General features: G+C 33.6%; 1 protein-coding gene across 2 annotated transcripts in view; it reads right to left on the minus strand.

Annotated features, from left to right (window-relative positions):
• Positions 1-20,573: 20,573 nt before the first annotated feature.
• LOC106876580 (glutamate receptor 4) overlaps positions 20,574-27,752 on the minus strand; it is a 735,993-nt gene continuing 728,814 nt past the window's right edge. For both annotated transcript variants that reach the window (XM_014925186.3, XM_089348773.1), the window contains one exon: positions 20,574-20,747. In XM_014925186.3, the coding sequence (XP_014780672.1) occupies positions 20,697-20,747 (51 nt within the window). In that variant the 3' untranslated portion in view covers positions 20,574-20,696. The remainder of the gene's footprint in view (positions 20,748-27,752) is intronic.

A 27,752-nucleotide genomic window follows, 5' to 3' on the forward strand; every position in this document is an offset into this window, starting at 1 on the left:
AAGAAGAGTTCGCTACTATATCTGATATGCCAGTGGTTAAATAACAAGAAGTTTCACTAGTTTTACACCTTTTCTCTTCAAGATATTGTGTCACACATTTTTTACTTCATCTTTATCTGTAATTTGTTAAAATGTTTAAGAAAGGAAAACAGTTTATTTTAATGAATAAATTGAGGAAAATCCAAATGATGTTACAGAAAATCACGCTGCAAAATCATGTAGTTGACTAATTATATAGGTAGCAGACAATGATGTAATTATTTTACCGAAGAACGAAATTTTAATTGGTGAGTAAAAAAAAAGTAATATTGTTTCAAAAGAACAAACAGGTATATTGAGAAAAATATAGCACCGACACCTGCTGATTTCGCATTCTAATCAAGATTGTGTGATTTTGAAAACTGGCAGGAAACTATGACTTAAAAATTATCAAAGCTTAACATGTTTGGTGCATTTGAATATTACTTGAATCTCTCTTTCTCTCGCTCTGTCTCTCTCTCTTTCTCTCCGTCTGTCTCTCTATATATCTTCATGTGAGGAAATTATGTCTCTTCTATTTATCGAATAAATATTGTTTCTTAAAAGAGATTATCTACATGCCGAGATTGTTGGTGTATGTTGATACGCTCAGTCTGTTTTATGAAACTCATTAAATTTATACATGAATATTAAAACTCGACCGTTTGATTTGCATTTACTTCACCGCTATGTTGCTCTATGTATGCAGAAAAATATTAATTTTGACTAGGAATTCACCATGAGAGTGGTTGGAAAAATATAGCTACCTTCCCTCAGTTGCGTAGGCTGCCACCATTCACAGAAATCATGGTGTAATATTTTCAGATTGGTCATGAGATCTGCGAAGTTTTTGTCTCTCACTGACCAAAGATCTTTGCAATTGTTTCTAATATCTTTATCGCTGATCTGTCTGAAATCGAAGTTGATATAATCCAGTTTATATGAGTTTTCAGTTATTCTACGGAGCTGTTGTGTGAAAGCTCCAGAGAAATAACTGATATATTTCATATGGGATGAAATAAATAACATACGTTGAGTGATAAATTTTGTCGATCGAGTATCATCCACTTTATGCTAGCTGTACAAGCCGCGTACCTACTTGGAGCGTTGGCGATTTTTTTTTGTCCTGTCTTCCTTTTCTGTTGGTCTTTCCTGTTTCTGAGCCTTTTCTCGAAAAGGTAAACCATCTTTCTTTCCTTCCCTGAAAGTTTGTTAACACTTTACATGTACCACGTCCTCGTGTTGTTGTTTTTTTGTGTGTTTGTTCTTTATTTTTTTTAAATTTACTATATATATATATATATATATATATATATATATATATATATCGTCGTAGAGTAGTGCGATCAGAAAAAATCTTGGCAGAGGCCATTGGCGACTTCTTTTCCTTCTTAAGACTTTTTCTTTTCTCCTTTCCAACAAAGAACCATTCCCGAAACGTCAAACTCTCCTTTCACAGAACGTCAAGCTATTATATTTCTTATACATGTCCTCATGTTGTCCGTTTATTTGAATAATTATTTATAGCAATTGACTATATACACACACAAACACACACACACACACACACACACACACACACACACACACACACACACACACACACACACACACACACACACACATATCTATATATATAAAAATGAGAATATGTGTCTGTCTGTCTGTCTATCTGTCTGTCTGTCTATCTGTCTGTCTGTGTGAATCCCTAAAACTCGAGAACTACGCAACCAATTTCATTCAAATTTTACACATGCCTTACTTAGGGTCCCAGTTGTGTTTTAGTCAAAAAAAATTATTAACTTCCTGCAGAGTTCGAGCACACGGCAACATAATATCTCCTCCACTATTTAAGTATTACGTGTCAAAAGTGAAACAAAAACACTCATGTCAAATACTTTCACTTTAAAAATGAAACTATTCCACTAACTGAAACAATCACATTTCGATACTGTAGTGACAGATACTTTCACAGAGAGAGAAAGAGAGAAAGAGAGAGACAGAAAGAGAGAGAGAGAGAGAGAGAGAGAGAGAGAGAGAGAGAGAGATGTATATGTATACATATACATGTATATGTACACCATTTCGATACTGTAATGACAGATACTTTCAGAGAGAGAGAGAGAAAGAGAGAAAGAGAGAGAGAAAGAGAGAGAGAAAGAGAGAGAGAAAGAGAGAGAGAGAGAGATGTATATGTATACATATAGATGTACACGTATATGTATATATATATAGATCTATACATACATGTATATGTATACATATGTGTAGATGTATATATATATAGATGTACATGTAATATGTATACATATATACATATATACATGCATACAGATATCTATACATATATACACCCATCACACACACATACACATGCACACAAACACACACATTAGTCATTTGTTTTCTTATCCAAAACTACGTCAAAAGTACTGAATGGATCTTTATGAAATTTGGAAATTATATTCTTTGCATAACGGCCATAACTCCCATGAAAATTCATATATTTTTGATGTTGATGAAATTTTAACCCGAACATAACAGATGAGCATTATTTAGAAAATGATGTCACACGTTATCGAGGCTACCATTCTTTCTGGATGTGCAAAAGGGGATGACGTCTTTATTCCAAGAATTCCTCTTACTCTATCAGGAGCAGACATTCCTTTTACATTCAGAAGACTACAATTCCCCCTTCGTGTGACTTTTGCCATGTCCATAAACAAATATCAGGGTCAAACACTGTCTGTAGCTGGTCTTCTCTTGGAAGAGCCCTGCTTCTCACATGGACAACTGTATGTTGGCTGCTCAAGAGTGGGCAGCAACAAAATACCTATTTGTATATGCTCCACCAGGGAAAACAAGGAACATAGTTTACAATGAGGTGTTATAATCACAACAGCAAGAACGTATGTACATGATCACCTTCTTTTACGAAACTTCATTGACTTTCATATATTTATATTGATATACATATATATACGTGTGTTTGGGTGCGTGTGTGTATATACATCTCTATATATAAAGATGATGCGTAGTCTAGACGGCGTTTTTAGATTTCATTATTCTCTTTAACCCGGGCAAGGCCGGGTATTTCTGCTAGTATAGATAGATAGATAGATAGATAGATAGATAGATAGATAGATAGATAGATAGATAGATAGATAGATAGATAGATAGATAGATAGATATACATGTGGGTATGTATTTGTACCTGAACGGGAAACAGGCACGTGACTGCTAATATAGGTAATTTTCAACTGAGTAGACAGGATCGACGCTAGCAGAATTACCAGCTCACTGACACAACGCGACGCCTGATCATGGTTCGAAATCGTGGCGTAATGACTGAGATTCCAACACCCTTACAACTAGAGAACGTCCTTCCACTTCACTACATGCCTATGTGTTTGATTGCATGCATGCCTGCTCATGTGTAAGTTTGACTATGTACACGTCTGTGTTGGTTTAAACACGAACGGAGAATCGTTTTTTTGTCAAAGCGAGCAACTTGTTCATTCGCTGACTGTGGATCAATAGATAATACTATTATCGTGATCATTGTGATCAAGTAACCCACTAAAAGCTTTGCCCCAGTATGACCACATTGTTACGATTGTTGCAAAATATATGTATATACATGTGTGCTAATGTGTATGTGCGAGAGAGAAAGCGAAAGTTATGGATGTTGGTATGCCGTAGTCTACAGGAGGCTTAATTTTGTTGCAATGTGTCTCTATGGATGTGTTTTATAATTTATGAATGTAGGTATAGTAGATTCAGAAAAGTATTGATTTTTGTCACTCTTGCTATAGCACACGTATAACGAGATAACCAAAGCTAACTATAGATAGAGAACATTGCTGATGTTATAGAACCGCTGTAGTTGTAACTATGTAAAAACAAACTATTAAGACTACCATAGCTAACCTATATTACACTCTAAAATCACTCTTGTATATAGCCAGACCCTATGCTGCTTTGCCGCATACACAATAATTTACTTAACCGAATTAGAAAAAGACAGTTATGGTTTCATAAGGCACTATATAATTTGATAATTAGCATTTCCTCCTCTCTCAGAACAACCTTGAGGATATTTATTTTAATTTATACGTATTTCCATTATATATGTCTCCACTTCAGTAAATGAGAGAGTTCTATTAATAAAAGACATCATAGAGAAAAATATATTCAAATCACATATATTTATGTTATTCTGATGTTATTTTTATATGATTCATGTGAAAGACAGTGTCCATACTGGAGCACGCCTTTCAAGGATTATAAGCGCATAATCTTATATTGAATTTTTGATTTATATTAATATAGTGATGAAATGGATATATTCTCGAACTGTTCTGTTATGAATCATCTCCCTTTAGGAGTATAACTCATAGGGAATTTGCAGATTTCATTTGTTATCTTTACACAAGTAAAGAACATGGGCATGCTTCCGCATATATATATATATATATATATATATATATACATATATATATATATATATATATATATATATATATATATATATATATATATATATATATATATATATATATATATATATATATATATATGTATCTATGTATATATCGTAAAATATATTTGCCAACTAAATGTGGCGGATCCATAGAGGATGATGTTACTGGTGTTTTTAACCCCAGGTAGACATCTCCAACTTACTAACGACATACTGTCTGTGTCCGATTAGTATTTGCGAAGGGATGGTCATCGCTCTCATCTCTAGCCTTACGTGATACACACAGACCAGGGCTTCTGGGTAGTTACCCGTCTTTGGTTGGTGTGTGATAATCACCAGCCACTGATGAAAACTCATTCCCTTCGCAAAATACTATATGCTTTCTTCCAGCGACAAACTGTGTCGAAAAAGGAGAAATAAGCTATATTAAATCTCTGAGTGAGAGTTAAATAGTAACAGTAGAGAATTGTAAAATATATCTGCTAACTAAATGTGGCGGACCCATAGATAACGATGTTACTGTTGCTTTTAGCCCCAGAAAGATATCTCTTCCAGGTAGTTAATGACATACTGTCTGTGTCCGATTAGTATTTGCGAGGGAAGATCATCGCTCCCATCACTAGCCTTACATGATACACACTGACCCGGGTTTCTGGGTAGTTACCCGTCTTCAGTGTGTGATAATCACCTGCTAGTGATGAAAACTCATTCCACTCGCAAAGTACTGTGACAAAAAACAACAGTAACACCGTCCTCTATAGGACCACGACATTTAGCTGTCAAATATAATTTAAGATTCCATACTGTTACTGTTTAGCTCTCGCTCAGTGATTTAATATACCTATATATATAGATATATATTACAAATTAAAAGGGTAAAGGATTATCGATTTATTAATTAATAAATCAATTAACAATTAAAAATAGACGCGTTTCAGGATTATGATTGATAAATAATCAATTTCCTTCATCAATACTGTATTCCAGTAGTAAATTTGACTATGCTAGCAAACTGTGTAAGCATGGACGAATAATATTCCACACCGACACAGGTCTGAAAGCATAACCGAATCCACCTCGGTCAGCCAGTCTAACTGTCCCCTCCTCAAGAAATTACCATGTGCGCGACAAGTGAACTTCGGTATTTGGTGAAGCAAATATTTGCTGATCCCTTAATTATATTTATAAATATATCTGAGCTTTTAAATAAGTTATCTACCAATAATGGTGTCTTCATACCGATGGGCTTGGTAAAAATTATTAATTGTTAATTGATTTATTAATTAATAGATTGATAATCCTTTACCCTTTTAATGTGTAATAATTATTCACTCCCAGTTAGTATACGCAGATTCTCTGCGATATCACTTGTCGCGCACATGGTAATTTCTTGAGGAGGGGACAGTTAGACTGGCTGACCGAGGTGGATTCGGTTATGCTTTCAGACCTGTGTCGGTGTGGAATATTATTCGTCCATGCTTACACAGTTTGCTAGCATAGTCAAATTTACTACTGGAATACAGTATTGATGAAGGAAATTGATTATTTATCAATCATAATCCTGAAACGCGTCTACTGTTAAACGTCGGAATTGGTTAGTTTTTCATTGTTTTTTCTTCTTGTTTTTGCCTTTGTGAGTTACAAGTGATGCTATATATATATATATATATATATATATATATATACACCATATATGTACCATAGGCTCTCAGCCTTATATTTCAGTGTTTTATTTTACAGTCAAAGAGGATATAACTCTAATTCTCATACCATTTTCTTTTTTTCTGGTCCCGTTTTCGTTTTCATGTTTTTCAGTCTTCTACCTCCTATATCTACTTCTTTCTCCCTTGTTCTCGCTTTTTCCCTCATCCTATCATCCCATTTTTAGTTTTTTATGACATGTAGGCAGTGCTTGAGGATTGAGGATACCAGATAATTTTTTTGAATATTTTCTTACATGATCTCATCATATGAAACTAATGGTAACACATGTGTAAAATAATTGTTAATAACAGAACATTTTTTGCTAATCTTATCATCACGAAACAGTACATCATAGATATACATAGTGTACGGTTATGAAATATATAGTGTACAGTTATAAATTGGATATATATGAAATATATCAATCTATCTATATTCTTTTATTCTTTTACTTATTCTACTCAGTTGACTGCAGCCATACTGGAGTACCACACTGAAGGGCTTTATTCGAATAAATTATTTTCAAACCTATTCTATCTGTCTATTTTGCCGAACAGCTAGGTTATGGGGACGTAAACACATCAACATCGGTTGTCAAATTTCGCTACTATTTTGTAATTTAAATGACTTGCGAGATTTTGGATACGCCAAAATTGCAAAAGCTACAATCCTCTGTTCTTCAGTCATATGTATCTTTAAATTTTGATCAGCCTGTAAAATTCGTTCATAAATTATATAAAAAACAGTCTTGTGATATTCTCAAATACCTCTATATATAATTCGCCCTTAACGGTTGAAAAAAATAATAGCGAGTAAATATTGAGTTAGAAAAACAATTTTTATAGACGAATGCACTTTTTTTTACAAAAATCAATTTGTACACGTTATTGTTCGTAGTTTTATCTACTTCGATTTACCTGTTAAAAAGACAGTGTCTCAGGTATTCTTGAAGTTTCTGAATTTTCATAACATATTAAGAAAACCTCTATTACAATTGCGTTTTCGACATAGTCTTAATAACAGACATGGCCTGGGCTTATACTGGCTGAAACTTATGAAGGTTATCAAAGTAATGTGATATGAGTAAAACCTCTCCGAAAATTTTCAAATATGCTGTGCCATATTTTCAAATACTGAAATGCTGATATAATGGCGACCAATCTTCAAAAAAAGTATTCATAGAACTAATATAAGTCGTCTGATATTGAATAACTTGACCCAGTAATTTTTCAATGTAATTCCTAGAAATAATGCGTAAATAAAACCAACCAAAGTTAAATTTCATGACACTTTAGTGCTTTTTAAATGCATCGTTGCATTGATAATTTGTTGTTGTATATATTATACATCGCATCCACTTAGATTTCATGTTTTTAAATAATTAAGGAAATATTTCTTACAATTGCGCAAAATTTCAGTATTGTTTAGAACTCATTAGATAATGAAAATACTTCTATAGTTGTAATTAATTAATATACGACTTTACTGAAGTCTTGTATCCGTTTAATCATACAATTTTGGGTCATTCATGAAACATGCTTTTTTTCTGTTGCCATATTCATCTACCGTTCGCAATGTTATATGACAAGCTGGATTCTTTTCACAACATTCAGAGTCACTGCCTTAGAACAAATGAAAACAATGTAATATGAACTTGAAATATATTTGTTGATACTGGTGTGAGATTGAAGATAATATAGGCAAGTTTGACTTTTTAATGTCACATGGAACACTTACTCCATTTTCCCAAGAAATTATTTTATATATAACCTGTATTTTACTGCAGCTATTTCTATTAAAGTATCAATTTTTTTTATGATATAAGTGATATTTGAACGTAAGTGATAAGTTGTAAGTGATATTTGGAAACTAAAATATATATTATTAAGTTTTCTATAACGAATAACGCAAGCATCTACATTAGGAAAACGATTTAAGTAAAAAGTGGAAGAAACTTCTGGATGTAGAGCAATAATAGAAACTATAAAGTTTTTAAGTAAGCATCCTACTGATTACCATATTGAAATATGAATTGGAACAGAAATCACAACTCTTACACATACATACATTCATACATACATACATCATTATTATACACACATGTGTGTTTAGTATTTGCAAATAACATGCAAATACAAGTACTACCACTTGAAATCTCCACCTACAGGATATTAACAGATTATGAGGACATCAGAAGAGAATGCGCGCCGTATTACTTTGAAATGTTTCAACATTTCAGGTTACACGTTTTAAGAAGTTTATGTAACTTCGCCTTGGTACAGGTAGATAGCATTTGAGGCATAGTGAATCTTGCTCCTTAAAAATTGTATTGATACCTCTCGACGATATAACGGTACAGCAACTCAGCGCTGAATCTATCTTACTGACAAAAGACAAGAAAAAATAGGTTACACAACGTAGTATACCAAGATATACCTATACTATAATATAATGTAAAATAATATGATATAATATAATATATGTAATATGACATGATATAATGTACACATGAAACATAATGTTTCATGATATCATCCACAAGAATATAACTGAGATATTGCATGGACTTGAACGATAGAACGTGATGAACATCTCGATGGATGTGGAGAATGATACCCAGGCTGCACAGACGCATTCCATCTTGCGTTATTGCATTCTGAAATCCAGGATTGAATCACAATTAGGCAGCCAGCGCTAAGTTAGATAAACTTTAACCCTTTAACATTCAAACTGCGCATATCTGACCCAAATATCATACACAGAAAGCTTTATTTAAGGTGCGCACTGTTGAAGTACGAACCAAGACCTCACATTTAATGAAACACTCATCTTTACTTACGTAATTGTACTGCATTATATGTAATTATATATATATATATATATATATATATATATATATATATATATATATATATATATATATATATATATATATATATATATATATATATATATATATATATATATATGTATATATATATATATATAACATATATTTGTGTGGGTATTATTATATATGTATGTGTGTGTATGTGTGTGTGTACATATATGCATACGCGCGCACTTCTGTGTGTGGTGGGGTGAGTATCTGTGTGTGAGTATGCGCGTGTGTGAGTGTGCGTGTGTGTACGTGAATAAGTATGCGCGCGCACATAATTATATATTATGATATCACGCATTCCTGTGCATGAGATTTCGTACCTGCATATGTTGCAATGGGTAGTTTCCTATAATTGAATATGGATCCGATCCTTGTTTCGCTTTTATATTTCCAAATATTAAATATTCATAAATGACTTATCTAAGCAAAAGAATCATTTCATCATTAGTTGCAGATGATTTGAAATTGCATACAAAAACATGTATTACTTTATGTATTTAATATTTAATCCTGAAAGAAAAAATTGAAGACATTGATAATGACTTCTTCATTTCAGTCCAGTCGGCATATATAGCTTGCGACAAATATTGCTATGTATGCATATTACATGTTACAATAAATGACAAAATGCAATTATTGCAAAGTTTATAGAATATATGCTTCATAATTTACTATTGCAGCGATTGTCGAAGAACAGAAGAAGTTCTTGAGTAATGTGTGATTAATATTTAGAACAATACAGTCGGAGCTTCAGACCGAGCATTAAGAATTCTCTCTATATTCTAATGAAATTAAATAATCTTATTTCGGCATTCATTAAATGAAGCTGCTATTCTTTCTTTCTAGCATGTTAATACCTTGCTAAAATTTTCTTTTTTATCACTGACTGTTTGCAATGAGAACCTACTAATTCTGCTGATCAGTCATACGAAGATAATTTTCAAGGAGACATATAACTTAATCAACAGTGGCAGGAAACAAACGAAAAGTATTCATTTTCCTTAAACATTTTTTCGCAAGAATTAACAGCGGAAAATTCATTCTTAGACACTGAGGGGCATTAGAATTGCATTTTGAAATTACATCATTATTTTGTGACAACTATTATACCGATTAATCTCTTGCTATGTATTCAGATGCCACATATGAGTATCAAAATATATTCGTATTCGTGTTGAGTGAATTTGAAAAATAAATGAGCTTTTCAGGAAAAAGATGGCATGTCTTTATAATAGCTTAGGTGTACGCTGCCTATTTACATTGTCCTACATAACAAAATGTAATAAATTTCATGTGATTCCTGTGAGTCCTACATAATAAAATGTTATGAAGTTCATGTGATTCCTGGAGTTCCCTCAGTAAAACACTGAGTTAGTAAACAAGTTATCTACCATTTGGGCTAGTGATAAATCATCAATATAAATTTTAAGGACCGAGAGTCATCGTATATAAAAAGCTGTCTAAATTTCCCCAGAGGAAAATTCATATACCTTTTGAAACGTGAAACCGGAAATATTTAAAGACATCAAAATCATAACATTTTCCCAATATATTGTTTCATATATAATCTATATTTTATTGAAGCTATTTCTTCTAACGTATCACACTTTTTATCTTTAGTAGAAACGCTTGATAACGCATCTATTTAACATGGGAAGTCAGATTTGTCATAGTACGTATCGTTTACCACGTAAATCCATGCAGAAATTTGAGGGAAATGGATATTTTGAAAAGAAACCTACAGAGAAAATAAACATAGGATAGGACGTTGTTAGATCTACCTCAATTAAATTTAAGATGAAAGTGATATTTGAAAACTAAAATATATGGTATTAGTTTTCTATAACGAATAACACAGGCATCTACATAAGGAAAACGATTTAAGTAAAAAGTGGAAGAAACTTCTGGATGTATAGCAATAATAGAAATTATAAAGTTTTTAAATAAGCATCCTACTGATTACCATATTGAAATATGAATTGGAACAGAAATCACAACTCTTATACATACATATATACACATATCATGTATTATACACGCATGTGTGTGTAGTATTTGCAAATAGCATGCAGATACGAGTACTACCACTTGAAATCTCCACATACAGGATATTAGCAGATTATGAGGACATCAGAAGAGAATGCGCGCCGTATTACTTTGAAGTGTTTCGATATTTCAGGTTACACGTTTCAAGAGGTTTATGTAACTTCGCCTGGGTACAGGTAGATAGCTTTTTAAGCATAGTGAATCTCGCTCCTTAAAAATCGAATTGATGCCTCTTGACGGTATAACGATACATCATCTGCTACAGTAACTCAGCGCTGAATCTATTATACTGACAAAAGACAAGAAAAAATACGTTACACAACGTAATGTACCTCTATGATTTACCTAAAAAATAAGTTAGTGTAAAAAAATATGATATAATATAATATATATAATATGACATGATATAATGTACACATGTAATATAATATATTTCATGATACCTTCCACAAGAATATAAGAGAGATATTGCATGGACTTGAACGATAGAGCGTGATGAACATCTCGATGGATGTGAAGACTAATATACAAGCTGCAAAGGCGCATCCCATCTTCACTGAAAGGAAGCTCCACTTGCTGTATCAGCTAGTTTCTAGACTTCACTGAACATTCTTCTAGTCATTATTCCAGTGGTTTGTCTCCTCCAATATCGCTTGGCTGATGCTCTGCTTTGCAGCCTGTGTATTATTCCTCACATTCATTGAGATGTTCATCACGCTCTATCGTTCGAGTCCAAGCAATATCTGTTATATTCTTGGGGAAGATATCATGAAATATATTATATTTCATATGTACATTATATCATGTCATATTATATATATATTATATCATATACTGTATTATATCATAGGTATATCATATAGGTATATTATGTTGTGTAACATATTTTTTCTTGTCTTTTGTTAGTAAGATAAATTCAGCGCTGAGATGCTGAAGCAGATATATCGTTATAGCGAATATTCTGCTCAATACCAGAGAATTGCTTTTCAATTGCTTGACTGTAATCACTTGAGCATGTCACTTAGTGGCTGACAATATGTACATCTCTGATTATAAGCAGGAGTAGTGGGGGAAGTAACAACGTCATGGTTTGAGAGGGATCCATGCATGGAGTTTGAATAAGTGTAACAAAAATAATGTTTGAAGGAAATATTAGCAATTTTTCATACTTTCTATGTGTATGCAAATAGGAAATAATAGTTGGTACCCAAGGACATAAATTATGTTACACACATACGCGCTCGCACATGCACACACACACACATGCACACACACACACACACACACACACACACACACACACATACACACACACACACACACACACACAAACATGTATATATTTATATTTATATTTATACATAAACATATACTATGTTGTGGCTACATTCCGACATAATCTTTACGTCTGTAAATTTTGTGTAGCTACGTTTTTACGAAAATGTTCTGGTTATTCTGTCTGAAAAATTCAACATAACGTTTTCAATTCGATTTCCAAACATTCAGTTTGGATTGAATACATATATTGGGAAATTGTTAATTCATATATGAGGCATGTGCATCCATTGAAAAAAAACTTTGGTTCAGCACGTGTAACTGCATAAGATGAGAAATTATTTCTGAATTTTGATATTTTAGAGGTGCAACCAAACTGATTTTCGCCATAAGTTTAATACACTTTCATAAAATCACACTTCCAGAAAATGTATTACATAACTAGCAGTGTGACATAATAATTGCCCTCTCCTAACAAATTATGCTATTTTATATTCAAACTTTCAAAGGAATTTCTTATCTATATTTTCTTTCATCTCGTCAGGGTCGATGAATAAGTATAAATCTTGAATTGATGAGGGAGAAATTTGCAGCATTATGCAATAAAAGAAATTTATAAACGTTGTTGCCCTCTGATATACTAAATCATGAGCAATGCAGGTTCTTTATGGTTTTCTAGAATCTGTAATTATTTTGATATCTTGATACACTATTCAAAGAATGTCAGTAACTATTTAAAAAAAAATATTGTTTTTTGAAACAGAATTTCATGAACATTTTCGAAAGAATTTTATGTGTAAGCGCTTTCCACAACAATTCAAATACATATGTTCTGGGTTAATACCTATCGAGGAAGTTGTTTATAGTAACGGGTTATCATTCTCTTTTCGTAGTCGCGCACTTGTGTTTTTGCTTTGTGTTTTTTTATTCATGTTTTCTTTCTTTTTTTTTTTTTTTGCAAGAAGGGAATATTTAGAAATGTCTATATGAGAAAATTTTGAAATATTCACCACATTTAATATTTCAAATAGATGAAACAGTAATTTCCTGATAGCACACGGCTGGTTAGCTTTTTCGTTTTCCTCCGATGTATTTCTCGTTGCAGTGTAGGTATGAGATATAGCGGAGGAAATTTGCATCGCATTTCATGTTTGCATCCATCTTCAATTCTTTTGCATTCTCTTACTTGTTCCTTGTTCAATTATTTCACACGTTTCACAACGCGGGAGTCCACGGTGTGTTATCTGCATTATATCCCTTTCTCATTTGAATGTTGCCTTTGTTCAAAGCCTTTTTTAGCTTTGGTGGTTGTCTTCAGTTCTTAATAATTTGTGATGCTTTAATTATTTGCGTGAGGTCTGATGATTTTAGAACTGGACGTTATCGTTCGGTCGATTGTAGGATGTTGTGTTTCGAAATTTATGGGTGATTACAGAAGGTATACTTTTATTTCTGTTTTTTTTTTTTGTTTTCACTCATCTTGTGAATTCTTCTCTATTAGACAGATTAGGGTTTCTTTTGCTGTATTTGTGGCATTAACTTCTGCGAGTATTTTGTTTCTCAATGAACAGGTTTAGTTCTACTAGTAACTTCGCTCGTTTATTTGTGTCTGTAACTATTGACCCTGTACGTTTTGCTATATTTTTTGGCATGTTCTTCTTATACGTGTGATGCTTTGCAAAATAATATTGGCGTGTGTCAGTGACCTTCCAGAACTGATTGGTTAGAACTGTCTCATTTTCTTCAATTATCGATATTTCAAGGAAAGGATTATATCCATTCAGTTAATTCCAAAGTGAATTGGATCGTTTCATGAATGCTATTTACTTCTTGGAGGAATATTGGAAGGTGGTCCTTAATTTTGTTCTAAAATATGAGACATACATGCAACAAAATTGTCCCGTTTCTTATTAAATATCATTGGAAATATTCATTAAAAGTAATTCCAGAGAGGATACAAATATATTCTTCGAGGAATCCAGGTACTAATGTCGCAAGCATCGGTGCCACCGTCTTCCTCGTTTCCCTGCTTTGTATTCGTAGGTAGTTTTGGTTATCTAAAACGAAATAGCTGTTTTCTAGTACCATTATAAACTTTCAAGTATAAGTTTGGAGCGGGGATCTCTCTTAAATTCTTTGTGTGTTTTTGTCTATCCAGAATTCCGCTGGCTGTAATCCTTATCTCTACGGATTACTTGTATAGAGGCTGCTTAAGTTGAATATAACCAGGATCCTCTCTTTATATCGTCTTTTTGTCTTTTCCTTCATGTCATTGTGCTTGATCCTATCTATCCCAGGTATTTATAGCTGGATTGAAGTTGAACTGCCTTCATCATGTCACCACTTGGCAACCATATGCCTTCTGTCCTGGAAAGCTTTCTTCATCTCATCACCATCGTAGAATCCAAACTCTGAGAATCCAAACTCCATCTTAATATCATTGCAGAAGATCCGCACAGACTGGACTAGGCTGTCCAGTTCTGCCTTAGCTTTTGTGAATAGCTTCAGGTCATCCATGAATAGCAAGTGGTTCAGTTTTCCCTTACCACTTCCCGGATCATATCCCAACTTTGTTTTCTGTAGTATTTCATTCAAGGGGATTATTCCCAGCATGAAGATCAGTGGGAATACACTATCCCCACTGGAAGATTCCTCTCTTGATTTTCACCTCTCCTACTACTTGCTTCCATGCTGTCAATTCCGTTCTCCAGCATTTCATACTGTTTCCATTAGGTCTACCATGAGATATTTGTGTCCTAAGTTGGCTAATTTCAGCGTCAGTTAATCTTTTATTCTTAATGATGTCACTACGCACATTACTTAATCTATTTGCGTCTCTATACCTCCGTACTTCGATGTCTACTAAGTTCCTACATAAAGCGTATGTTTACACTGAGGCTATTGTTTGGGTTTAGATGGGTTGCTTAAAAAGTTTTCAACACATCTCTATAATGTTCTATATTTAAGAGATGAGGAATTATGTACAATATTTACATTATTTACATTTGATGGATATTTGTCCTCATCTTATTTATTATTCACCTCATATTCTGTGCTATACCTATTCTGGTGTTCTTGAGGTAGGTCTAATTTCTCTTCTTTTTCCGCATATCTGTTCTTCGCTATTCTTTCTTCAGCTTCCCCGTTGGGATGTACTGCTTGGACACTGGGTTTTGTGTGTCTGTTACCTATTTAATACCTTAGGAATGAGAACCCAGGTTCAAAATTTCCCCAAGACACCTGAAGAAGGATGGGGGGGGTATATCAGCGGAAACGCTGTGTTAACAACAAACAAGATGAGGACAAATATCCGTCCAATGTAAATAATTTAAATAATGTAAATAATGTACATCTCTATAATCTTCTCTAGTCCATTTCATGCGTTTTGCTTCAGGTGGTGCTTTTGGTAGTGTCTCTACAGATCAAGGGTTATGTTTACGTGGTTCTGGTTACTTGTTTGTTCGTTTTATTTTTGTTATTTTTGAGAGTTTATTCCAGCTGCAGACTTTTCGATCCCTGTCTGGTTCCCCACTGGGTATTGCGGCCCTTGTCCCGGGCGATGACCGATTCGGCATGAGATTTTGGCTTCTCATTAAAGCATTGATGGTGACAATAGGAAACGGGTCTGTTTGTGCAGGGTCAACATTTTGACATGACACCGTTTCCTTGTTCTTCGAATGAATATGTTTATCATATCGTAGGCTGATAAATTGAAGATAGCATCTATTGTTTTGGTAACTATGTTTCCGGGCATGACAGTTCGGTGATGTTTTAAACTGGGTGACTAATTTGCTCCCTTTTATATTCGTTTGTGAGAAGTCGCTTTGTTTTCGTTTGGTAGGGCGTCGCTCGTGACACGTGTTTTCTTTTATTTTCTGTGTGGGTAGGTGTGTCGTGTAGGCATTATTTATGTTGCTTGTAAATATTAGTATTTGCACATGGATGCATGAACAGATGCATGTATCGGTAATTATTCAATTACTGTGTAATTAGTGTGTTTTCCAGGGTTCCTGGTGCTGATTTCGACGTCTTGCGTATGTCAAATTGAGATATCATGCATTTAAGAAAGAAAAGTATATGTAACAAAAATATCTCAGATTTTTTAGTTCCTTTGTTTTGACAGGACTTTACCCATAGAGTTATCGTGAAGATTTCCTTCCATTGCACCCAAACCAGCCGCTGTCCATCGAAATCAACTTCAGCGCGCAACGCCATGTCCCAAGCTATACTCGAGTAATCCTCTTAAACGGAATAAACGGGCCAGGACACGCGACGTTATCTGGTTCTATCCCCTTTTGCCCTTAATGTTCAGACGAGAGAACACAAGTTCTTCTTCGTCCTACTTGAGAAACATTTCCCTAAGTTCAGTACCCTTAGAAAGATCTTCAATTCCCAATTGACTAAATTTTCCTACTTCACCACTGGTAACATTGCTGGGGTAATCCGATGTCTGCACAATAAGAAACTTCGGAACCAGCAACATATTAGTTTTAATCATAATAGTACAGTTCGACCTAACCCGCAACCCACTACCCATAACCCTACCATACTCTTCAACCTCCCCACAAATACTGACCCTCACACCGCTTACCTTAATTCTATTACTTACAACAGTACCCTAAAACTACCTTACGACCAATCTAAATAAGGAAAGAGTGAAATAATATCATTAGTCATGAGAACCATCCTAATCTACATCTCCCTGAGGATGGCCTCACCACTTTAAAAATACCAATGCTAACGACGCTACAGATAATGAATATAACACCAGGCCAACACTCGATAACCATAACTCTGTAAATTCATGTCTAGAACCTTCTAGAATCTTATGCTACTGTAGAAGCCCGACCTCAGTACCTCACAAAAAACCTTGTAGCTGTTAAAATCGAACTGCACTCTTCAAAGCTTGCACTAATAATAAGTATAAGGTAAAATTACTACCTGTTTTTATAGTATGTTAGTGCAGGTAGTTTATCCCATCCCCTTCCGACTTTTAGTTCAAACCATTTGAAAAAAGAACATTATTTATGGGATGACCCAATACTTCCTTGATCGGTATTTCTCGTTAGTTGTTTCTTCCTGTCAATCAGAATCGATCTTATTTCTGGAATAAATCAGCTGTTAACAGGCCTGAAAATTGGTGTCCACAAAAATACCTAAAAATATAGAAGACATGAAGTAGATAACGAAGGTACACTTGCGTTTAGGGCAAGGATTAAGGAGACAAGTCTACGCAAGGCGTATATTAATGTTTGTTTGCATGTATAATTACGTATAACATCAGTTACAGATTTAACTGAAGCATAACCCAACATTTTAAAACTTGGATAACACGTTTATTTAACCAACATATGTGTGTGTATACATACATACATACATGCATACATACATGCATACATACATACATACATACATACATACATACATACACATAAACTCCATCGAGACAACACCGTATTCGAATTTAGACACTGTACAAAGAACATATTCAGTCAAGATAAATCATCATGTTAAACTATATTTGTCCCTAAATATGTATCTGTTAAGGATGGCTATAGCCACATTTCTATATAGACCCCACCACACACACACACACGCACACGTGTATTCACAAATACAAATGTATGACCATGTCTGTGTGTTTGCGTGTGTATATCAGTCGTTTACCTGTGCATACATATGTATGTTTCTGTGTACGTTTACAGGTAGTCGTATATCCTCCTCTTAAAATGAACACGCACCATTGCTATATTTCAAAGTTTGCCCATATATATTTGTATACATGTTTATATATATATATATATATATATATATATATATATATATATTACACGGTTGTACAATATCCGTTCGTATGAGTTTGCTTGTATATCAGCATGCATGTGTTTAAGCTTCTGTATCTCTGGGTCTTTGGATCTACCCTATAATTTCTCTACTAATCGATATACATGTACATTCACAGATGCATACACACTCACACACACACTCACACAAACACACATAAATATATATATGCTTGCGTGAAGTATTTGTGTGTAACTGTGTATCAAATAGCTATATGTGTAACAACAGAAGTATACTCCAATATATTTGGCAATACCAAACTGAATTTATTTAATTATACTAATATGGAGCAGTTAGATTCAGAACTACGAGTTTATCGTTTGCTATTAAATCGTTATCGTTTCTCAGATGTAGCTAACATGTCACACTTTGTGTATAATGGTCAAAATCACAGGTCGCACCGACGGTGTTATGCGTTTGTACACACACACGCACGCACACACACACACATGCACTCACATACACACGTAGACACACGCACTAACACTCACACACATATATATACACGTAGAGAGAGTTATATATATATATATATATATGTATATGTATATATATGTATGTATATGTATATATATATATATATATATATATATATATATATATATATATATATATATATATATATATATATATATATATATATATATATATATATATATATCTGTATGTATGTATGTATAGAGACACGCACACGCATACACACACAAATAAAGAGGTAGATAGATATTCGTGGGATTATATAAATGCACATCAATATAATTTTTTTTCTGAGTTAAGGTAGAGATACACAGGAGTTCATAAAAGTTTGTTACCGAATGATGACTAACTAATAGGCAGATTTTGTGAGTAGAAAACCGTTGATAATATTTACAAGTACATATCTTAATATCATCCCATTGGATTTAAATTGTTTAATGGATTCAATAGACCGATTTTGACACCTTTTTAAAAAATTCTATCTCGCTGTGTAGTGGTTTCATATTAGTTTAGATATTGTAATAGTGTCAGGTGAAACATTACTTTTAGTGTACAAATAAAAGCATTTCAGTAAAACACAGCCCGTTTTGTCAGATAATGTCATTCAAATATACATATACAATATTAGACATTCACAGATACAGTAAAATTTCTAAATATGGAAAAGGAAAAAAACACGATTAATTTAGTACAATAGAATGCTCACGTTATTTTCCATATTCACTGCACAGCTGCAATTTTTTCTAGTGCGAATAATAAATAAAACATTTAGTATTTTACGTCATACCTAGTACGGCGTCTTATTAATGTCGCTTATATAATTGTTTCTTCTGTGCAACTTGTATCATTTCTTTGTTTTTTTCTTTTTCGTTTTTAATTCTTTAATTCTTTCTTGTTTTTCTTTTTTGATGGGTGGTGTGCATATAATTTTTGTTTTCTTACATAACTATCGTGTGATTCACAAACAATTATCTCCAAGCAAGTTGATCCTTTGTTTAGAAGCCTTCAGTAAGAAAATAATTTTCTGGAATGCCAACACGAGTTTAGTTTTCGTATAAAGCCTATACAAATTTTTCGGATCGCTTAATTATTTCGCAAGATGTTGATAAAATTGTTTCTGAAGGAATCTGAATGCATTTTATGCACACTTTTGTTCAATATTCTTTGCCGAAACATAACTGTTGCACAATATTTGTGCAGCAGTAATTTTTGCATAACAATAACTTTTGCATAGCAGCAAATTTTGCATAGCTGTAAATAGTTTTTGCATAAAGTCCGATAACACATTATATACCTAACAGATTAATTAGTAAGGAGTATAATTAGTAAAGGAGTATATTTTCAGTCTGACTCTAAATACAATTTTGCGACATTATAGTGAAGCTTATGAACTGTACTTCCCTGCTTGAATGTCTCACATCAGTTACAAAAGAAAACATTTATATTTTTATTATATATGGGTGTATCTGTGTTTCTGTGTGAGTGTGTGCGTGCGCGTGTGTTTGCGGCATGTGTTTATCTATGTACATATCTATGTATGTGTATGAACGTCAGTGTGAGTGTGTGCATGTATATATGTGGAAGAGCATAGGCTCGAAACGTTAAAGACTTTTTCACTTCCCGAGCGTTATACTAATACATCTGTTTGTTGTCTACACCACCTGTCTTCGTCTTTTGTTTTTTTTTTGTGTGAATTCTCCCTATATATATATATATATATATATATATATATATATATATATATATATATATATATATATATATATATATATATATATATATATGTATATATGTATATGTATATGTATTTGTGTCTATGTATGTGTGTGTGAGAGTTTGTCAGGATTTTTGTGTATAGCAGTGTCAACCTTTGTGTGGATTCGTACGCTTTTATTCTCGAATGCAACTTAAACCATTTCGTAAGTAGAATACACGAATACCAGACTGAACTGCGGGCAACGATATCCACTAAGTCTTGTAGAGACTGTATCTCTGCGCAGCTGCATCCAATGTCTGAAACTAAAAGAATAAAAAGTTTAATAGTATTCATACATACATGTTATATATACATACAAGGATACACACATACACACACACACACGCACGCACACAAACACTTATAATACATACATATGTATATATATATATATATATATATATATATATATATTTATGATTGACCGTTGACTGAACACTATTCAATTTTTTTCTCCGTGTTTTTCTCCTTGTCTCCGTATTCTTTCTGTTGAAGAGCGTAGCTCGAAACGTCAAAGACTTTCCGTATTCCCGAGCGTCATACTAATATATACTTTTGTTATTTACACCACCTGTCCTCGTCTGTTGTTATTATTTGTATATTCTCCCATATATATATATATATATATGAGAAGAAAATGGATATAATAACGAAGAGAAACTCGTCGTTTTCGCTGGTATGCCTTTAATTTAATTAGATAAATTGCTTCCTTCTTTGTTATATAACCTAAACTACGGTCGACCAACCGAACCACCTGCTACCGTACAACTTTAGAAAAGACTGCACCTACCCAGGTAATAACCAGGAGCGACTTTGGATTTAATTATCCCTTAGAGGTATTCAACTCCTCTAACTGACACGAAAGGCAGAGTAGATGAAACAGGAACAACTGATGAAGGGGGATGTTCTTTATGTTGCATGTCTCATTCCTCTCTTTGTTTTTTTTCTTTTCGTTGTTCGTAAAACAAGTTCGTTCTCTATGTTTTTGTTTTTATGTTCCCGTTTCTCATTGTGTTCAACTTTTTTTATGTCCTGTACCCATATATGTATGTATATATACATATAAATGTAGGTATGTACATATATGTATGGATATATGCATATGTTTATATATTAATTATATTATATATATATATGTGTGTGTATGTGTGTGTGTGTGTGTGTGTGTGTGTGTGTGTGTGTGTGTGTGTGTGTGTGTGTGTGTGTGTGTAATAACGAAGGCAACTATACGGAAAATTCAATTGTTAGTAATTGTAATTGTGTTAGTAATTGCCCTGCCGGGTAGCATGTATATTGCTAGAAATAAAAGTTTTAAACCACTTAATGCCGGAAGAAAACAAACTTTCATAAATTGACAGGGGAGATAACCGCCTCACACCGAAGCTAGATCACGATATTAGACTAGTTTCGTCTGAAATTACTATCTCATCGATAGTGACTTCGTCCTTAGCAACATAAAACCAAAAAAGGAAAAATTCAGTGAGAGAAATTGATGCTGCTGCCCTCATTTGTGTTTCTTGCCGTGCGGTAGGCTTGTCTGGAACCCTTGATAGGAGCACATCCAGTTTTGTTTTGAACACACCTACATCCACACCATGCTGGTCTCTCAGATATTTTGGAAGGATATTTAAAAAACGTGGGTCCTTGAAACCCAAGCTGTTGCAGTATCTGGTCCTGGATTTTGATGGCGATGCTGTGATTTTTGGCACTACGCAGTTGTGCTAGAGTCTGCTGTTTGTGTAATATTCAATGTCAAAGCTTGGTACATGGCCTTCCATGATTTTCCTGATGTGTATCACTGCATATCTTTCCAGCCTTCTTTCTAGGAAGAAGGGATTTGACTCTTTCAGCCTATCCTAATAGCTGATATGTTGCATGGAGATTTTTTTTTGTATACCTTCATTGGATTGCTTCGAGTTCCTCCCTCAATTTCATACTGTGTGGTGATCATATTTGGGAGCAGTAGTCCAAGCGGATGGTGATGTATGCCCTCCAAAGGACCATCATAGTTTCCTTTTCTTTCATTTTGAAAGTTCGGAGGATCCATCCAGCTAGCAGCCTGCATTGTTCATGTCAGTGCCCATTTCACGCACTGATTCTCATTCAGGGATTGCATTTCCCCCTGAGTCAGTGTATCCTGCCTGCATGGCGCTCAAGTTTGTGTGATGGTAGCGCAGAGTTTGGAATTTTTCTCCGTTAAACAGCATGTTGTTGTTCTCAGCCCACCTGTATATTGCGTCCAACTCCTGTTGCAGATGTGCAATATTTCCAGGCTGTTGTATTGTCTGAGAGACTTTTGTGACATCTGAATACCTAGTGGGAGGGCTATCTGATCAGCTGAAGGCATGTCCGAGAAGGCCACTACAAATAGATGTGGTCATTTGAGATGGCTCTATTGGCTACCACTGCCCGACGCCTACCATTAGAAAGTCGTGCAGCCACTCTCCAAGTTTTCCGACTTTGCTGAAGTCACGCAGTTTGTGACATATCATGCCATGGTCGACTTTATTAAAGGCGTTTGCAAAGTCGAGCTATATCGCATTCACACTTGAGTCGTTTAGCAGTTGTTTTAACATCCAGTCGTAATATTGAAAGAGCCGTGTATGTGTGTGTGTGTGGTGTGTGTGTAGAGGGGATTACTGACATATATAATAGTTTCGATGTCGTTTATGTGGATACCACTAAGATGGCAGGTGTATGTGCTGTTAAATCCTGACGTAGAAATTCCATGTTTCTTGTTTTTTTTTTTGTTTTTTTAAGTCAAAAAATGAAACAAATATTTTATTTAGTATAAAGAAACACTGCATCAAGAATGCTGCTGAATTGTAAATAACTCAGTGAAGCAACAAAGCTGGAAATTAGGCGTTAAAATAAGATGGTGACGGGAGGATAAAATTAAAGATGACATCCGTGCTTGTTCATTTAGTCTGTTGGTATTTCTCGTCTGCAGTTCTTTAACATTTACTTCTCGAAGGATCTACATTTCCTGAAAATTTTGATCTAGTGTATTTATATGCGCAAGTCTCTAATTTTAGGTCTTTGAATTTTTTTGTTTTATTGATGAGCATAAATTATAACTTTTGCTTGTTTTGTTTTTCTTTATGAAAGACTCACCAAACAGTTCATCATAGAATGGTGTAGTGTGGCAACTTTCGTAGATCTACTAGCTCCGACTCTACCTCGAGATAGAAGTGTTGTTGTCTCTGGAGAAGCTCATTCACTTTCGACAGATATTGTTTTTAAACCTTCTGTGTAGGCATATAGTGTTTTCACTTATCAGGCGTGCTAGTGGGGCATGCGTAGTTCGCACCCATTCGACTGTGAAGGGTAGTACGTTAATACACATTTACCTGTAGTGAAATAGTACTCAATAATATTATGCAGATATTTCCAGTTTCTAACATAAGTTTCACTGAAGTTATTTGAAAACAAGCTTTAAAAATCTAAAAAAATTAAATCGTATAATATTTCAAACAATATCTACAATAATGCTTAGTTAAAACTTATGTATTTTTACTGCATATGTAAGCGCTCACAACTGTATATCACCGAAGTGATACACAGAAATTCCTTGCGACATTCAATGATGTTACGTTAGTTGAGAATCATTCTCATAAGAAGAATGCATATCAATAAAATCCAAATATTCCCTTTCCGTGCAGCCAAATTTAATAGAGAAGGAATCGATATGATAATGAGTTAGAGTTATTCGAGTAAAGTTTAAAACAACATATAAATAGCGTCTATCTATCTATCTATCTATCTATCTATCTATCTATCTATCTATCTATCTATCTGTCTATCTATCTATCTATCTATCTATCTTACGTCTTGGTGTCTGTGTATTTGTATCCTCGGCAATATACCCATTATATAGACTTGTTACATAAATCATCGCAATTAATGAAACATTCACGAAAACAAATATTATAGTGACAATCCCTATTGAGATACAGATTGACGCCATATAAAGATATCAAAGAATTATTACACATAAAAATGTATAGTCCTACATGTACGCTGTCACATTGATAAATACTGTTTTAACGATCTTACTTAACATTCTACGTGCCTATGCACACGCACACACAACACGATAAACATGTGTATGCATGTATATAGTTATATTTTTATGTACACTTACGTCTGTATGTATACATGTATGTATGTAATATTACTGTATGTACGTATGTATGTATGTATGTATGCATGCATGCATGTATGTATGTATGTATGTATCTAAAACCGTGAAAATGTCAACACGGCGGATGAATGAGATAAAAAGCAAATGTCGAGGTTAATCCAGCGTAATGAAAGAATAATCGGGATATCATTTATAATTCATCATGGAAGGGAGAAAGAACGGTGTAAGATAATTAACTCACACGAAATATTATTGATTGAAACTAATTACGTACAATAAAAGAATTCAAAAACGGCAGAAAAAAAAAGATGAAATAATTCGGAGCAATTAGAGACTAATTATTAATGAGAAGCCAAAATCAAATGTAAGCCGTTGAATATTTTCAATATGAAATAATTGCTGTAAAGAAATGGTGCGGGGAAAGATATCCCGATTCACCTATGCTCTATGATTAAATTGAACATGTAATTTGTTCTACATAACTGCATATGATTGATCAACATATTTAGTAACATTGTGCATAGATTCTTACTGTTACATCATTAACATTATGTTATCCATGTATGATGCTTGAATATCTTATTATAAGCTTGTAATTGTAGCTCTGTTTTTTGAAATTATAAGCTACAGGTTTAGTGTTCTGAAACCTTGTTGGGAGATATAAGCATAGATGTTGGGAGCAATCTTAGTTTATGTTGATATTAGAAGCTAGGAAATATGTAGATATTCATAAAAATGTTACTTTTAACTAGACATGTGGATATTCGTTATGTTTAACAAAGTAATTAGGAAGCTATTGAGTCTATTATATTTATTATGATAACGTATTTCGGCGGCGCCGGGTCGCTGCTGAGTTTCGGTGAAGGAGTTGGTTTAAAAGGGGTTGATATCGGAATTTTGAGGGATAGTTTCACATTCAGTGGTAATTTGTGTGATTATTTTTTTCTATCATTATAATTTTTCTCTGTACTCGAAACAAAAGAGTGAAGTTTTAAACAAGGAGACTCGATCAACATTGCTTTTATGTTCTCTTCAAATCTGACGTATAAAACAATGTCAATATAGATTGCCGATATCTTTTGCAACATGTGTGTGGTTGTCATTTTTTTTTTTTTTTGTTTCAATTTTCTCTTGTTCTTCCACTTCCATTAATGCAAAACTATTTAACTAATATACTCGTGCTTTCGTGAATTACACACGCAACACACACTCACAAACGCACCCATACACACACACATGTACAAACACATACACATATATAGAGAGAGACACGGAGCGAAAGAAAGACAAAAAATATTTTTATTGCATTGATCTGTTTCTTTTACTTGGTTCAGTTCAGTACGGTAGCTGACCGCGTTGGAACGATTCATTGAGTTCTGTGTTGCCCTATGTGGTGTATAGTTTATATTTTGGGTGTTTTCGTTGCTTATATATGTAAATGAAACCCATTAACAAAGTCATTAGAGTTTCACATAGAATGGTTTCCAGTGTTCTTTTAGTCTCTCTGCCTTCCGAATTCAAATCCTGTCGTAAAATGGTTACTTTTCATCCTTTCATTGACAGTCAAGTTACTGGCATAATATTTTCTCCCCACCGCACTCGCTCTGATTCTCTTTCTTTCTTTCTCTCTCTCTCTCTCTCTCTCTCTCCCTCTCTCTCCCCCTCTGTCTCTCTCCCCCCTCTCTCTCTCTGTATATATATTTATATATATATATATATATTTTTTTTTTCTGTCTTTTTCTCTCCGGATTTTACCTACAATGTCAATTTCCAGCTAACCCAACTTATTCAAATGATGAATAAGGATTACGTTAAGTAACATTTTTGCGGGTATTATTCAGCAGTTTGAAAGTTGATTTCTTGAACGGGACTCTATCATTTTTGTTTGTAGACGATGAAAAAATAAATGAACCGATTATGCATTGGCTATGTACGCACGTTGATTGGGGAGACACAGATGAAAAACGTAGCGAGAATATATTTGGTGTCTTCAAAAGGTTTCATTAACTTCTACTAATTTTTTTATGTAGAATTGAAATAACTATTTTCTTTCAAAGGTTGAATGTTGTAATGCATGTTTTTTGTTTTAATTTATTGCATTTTATAGGGAATGTATTAATTTTAATACCTTGTTGGTTGTTTTTTATGTATTCGAATATTGATAGCATATTTATGTAACTTTCAGATATTTTGTACAACTTGTACTTCTTGATATTTTGGCAATCTTTGTTTTAAGAGTCAATAATCATATAACAAAACCGTTCGAGTAATGTCTTCATTTGTCGATTACTATATTTGTAGCGCTTAATTTTTATATACTCTCCACAATTAGCAAAAGAATAAACAGTTGAAAGTTGTGTTCTCACATTTGAGTACTCTTTAAGAAAGATGCCTCGACTACAATTCAGGCAAATACACTTTACTTTAATTTCATTACAATTAATACAGTCTACTCTATCATAGTGATAGTTGCGTAGGTAAGTGACTCATCGTTGTTATTGATTTCCCTCTGACAAAAGAAGTTGCCTTCCTACTGCATTTCAAGAATAACCAATAAAATCCGATGGAGGACTGGCTTCTGTTTCATTCTGACAATGAACTGGACATAGCTGAGATTTATTATAATTGACATACATATATAATGGAAGAAAAGCTTTGTGTTTAATTTCATTTCTTTCTAATCCACTGAAATATTTTAAAGTTATTTATGATCTTCTTAAGAGTCGTTTGAAGTTACTTTTCAATAGCTCTTAGCAAGAGATTGTAAAATAAATTTATTATATATTTTCCATAGGGATTACACTATATTTGTAAAGATGAACTAAACTTAATATCTTGTGTTTCCTTCACTTTATCTATTTTTGTAATAATGCTCGAGTTTGTTACATGTTACTAGTGAGAATTGATCTTCTCCACAAGAAGCGCTTCTCATTTACACATCCTACAGATTTACTGCGGTTGTTTTCTACTAAGAATTTCTATAGTTGAACAAGTTGTGTTTATATCTCCATATATTCTTGGACTATATAGAAACATCAAATCGTTAGTCTTTTAGGCTCGTATATTTCAGCAAATGACGTAATACTAGATCTAAGAAACAATATTTGCAGTATTGTCATAGATA

Source organism: Octopus bimaculoides, chromosome 1 (genome assembly GCF_046866305.1).
Source record: "Octopus bimaculoides isolate indiv1 chromosome 1, ASM4686630v1, whole genome shotgun sequence".
NCBI classification, from domain to species: Eukaryota; Metazoa; Mollusca; class Cephalopoda; order Octopoda; family Octopodidae; genus Octopus; species Octopus bimaculoides.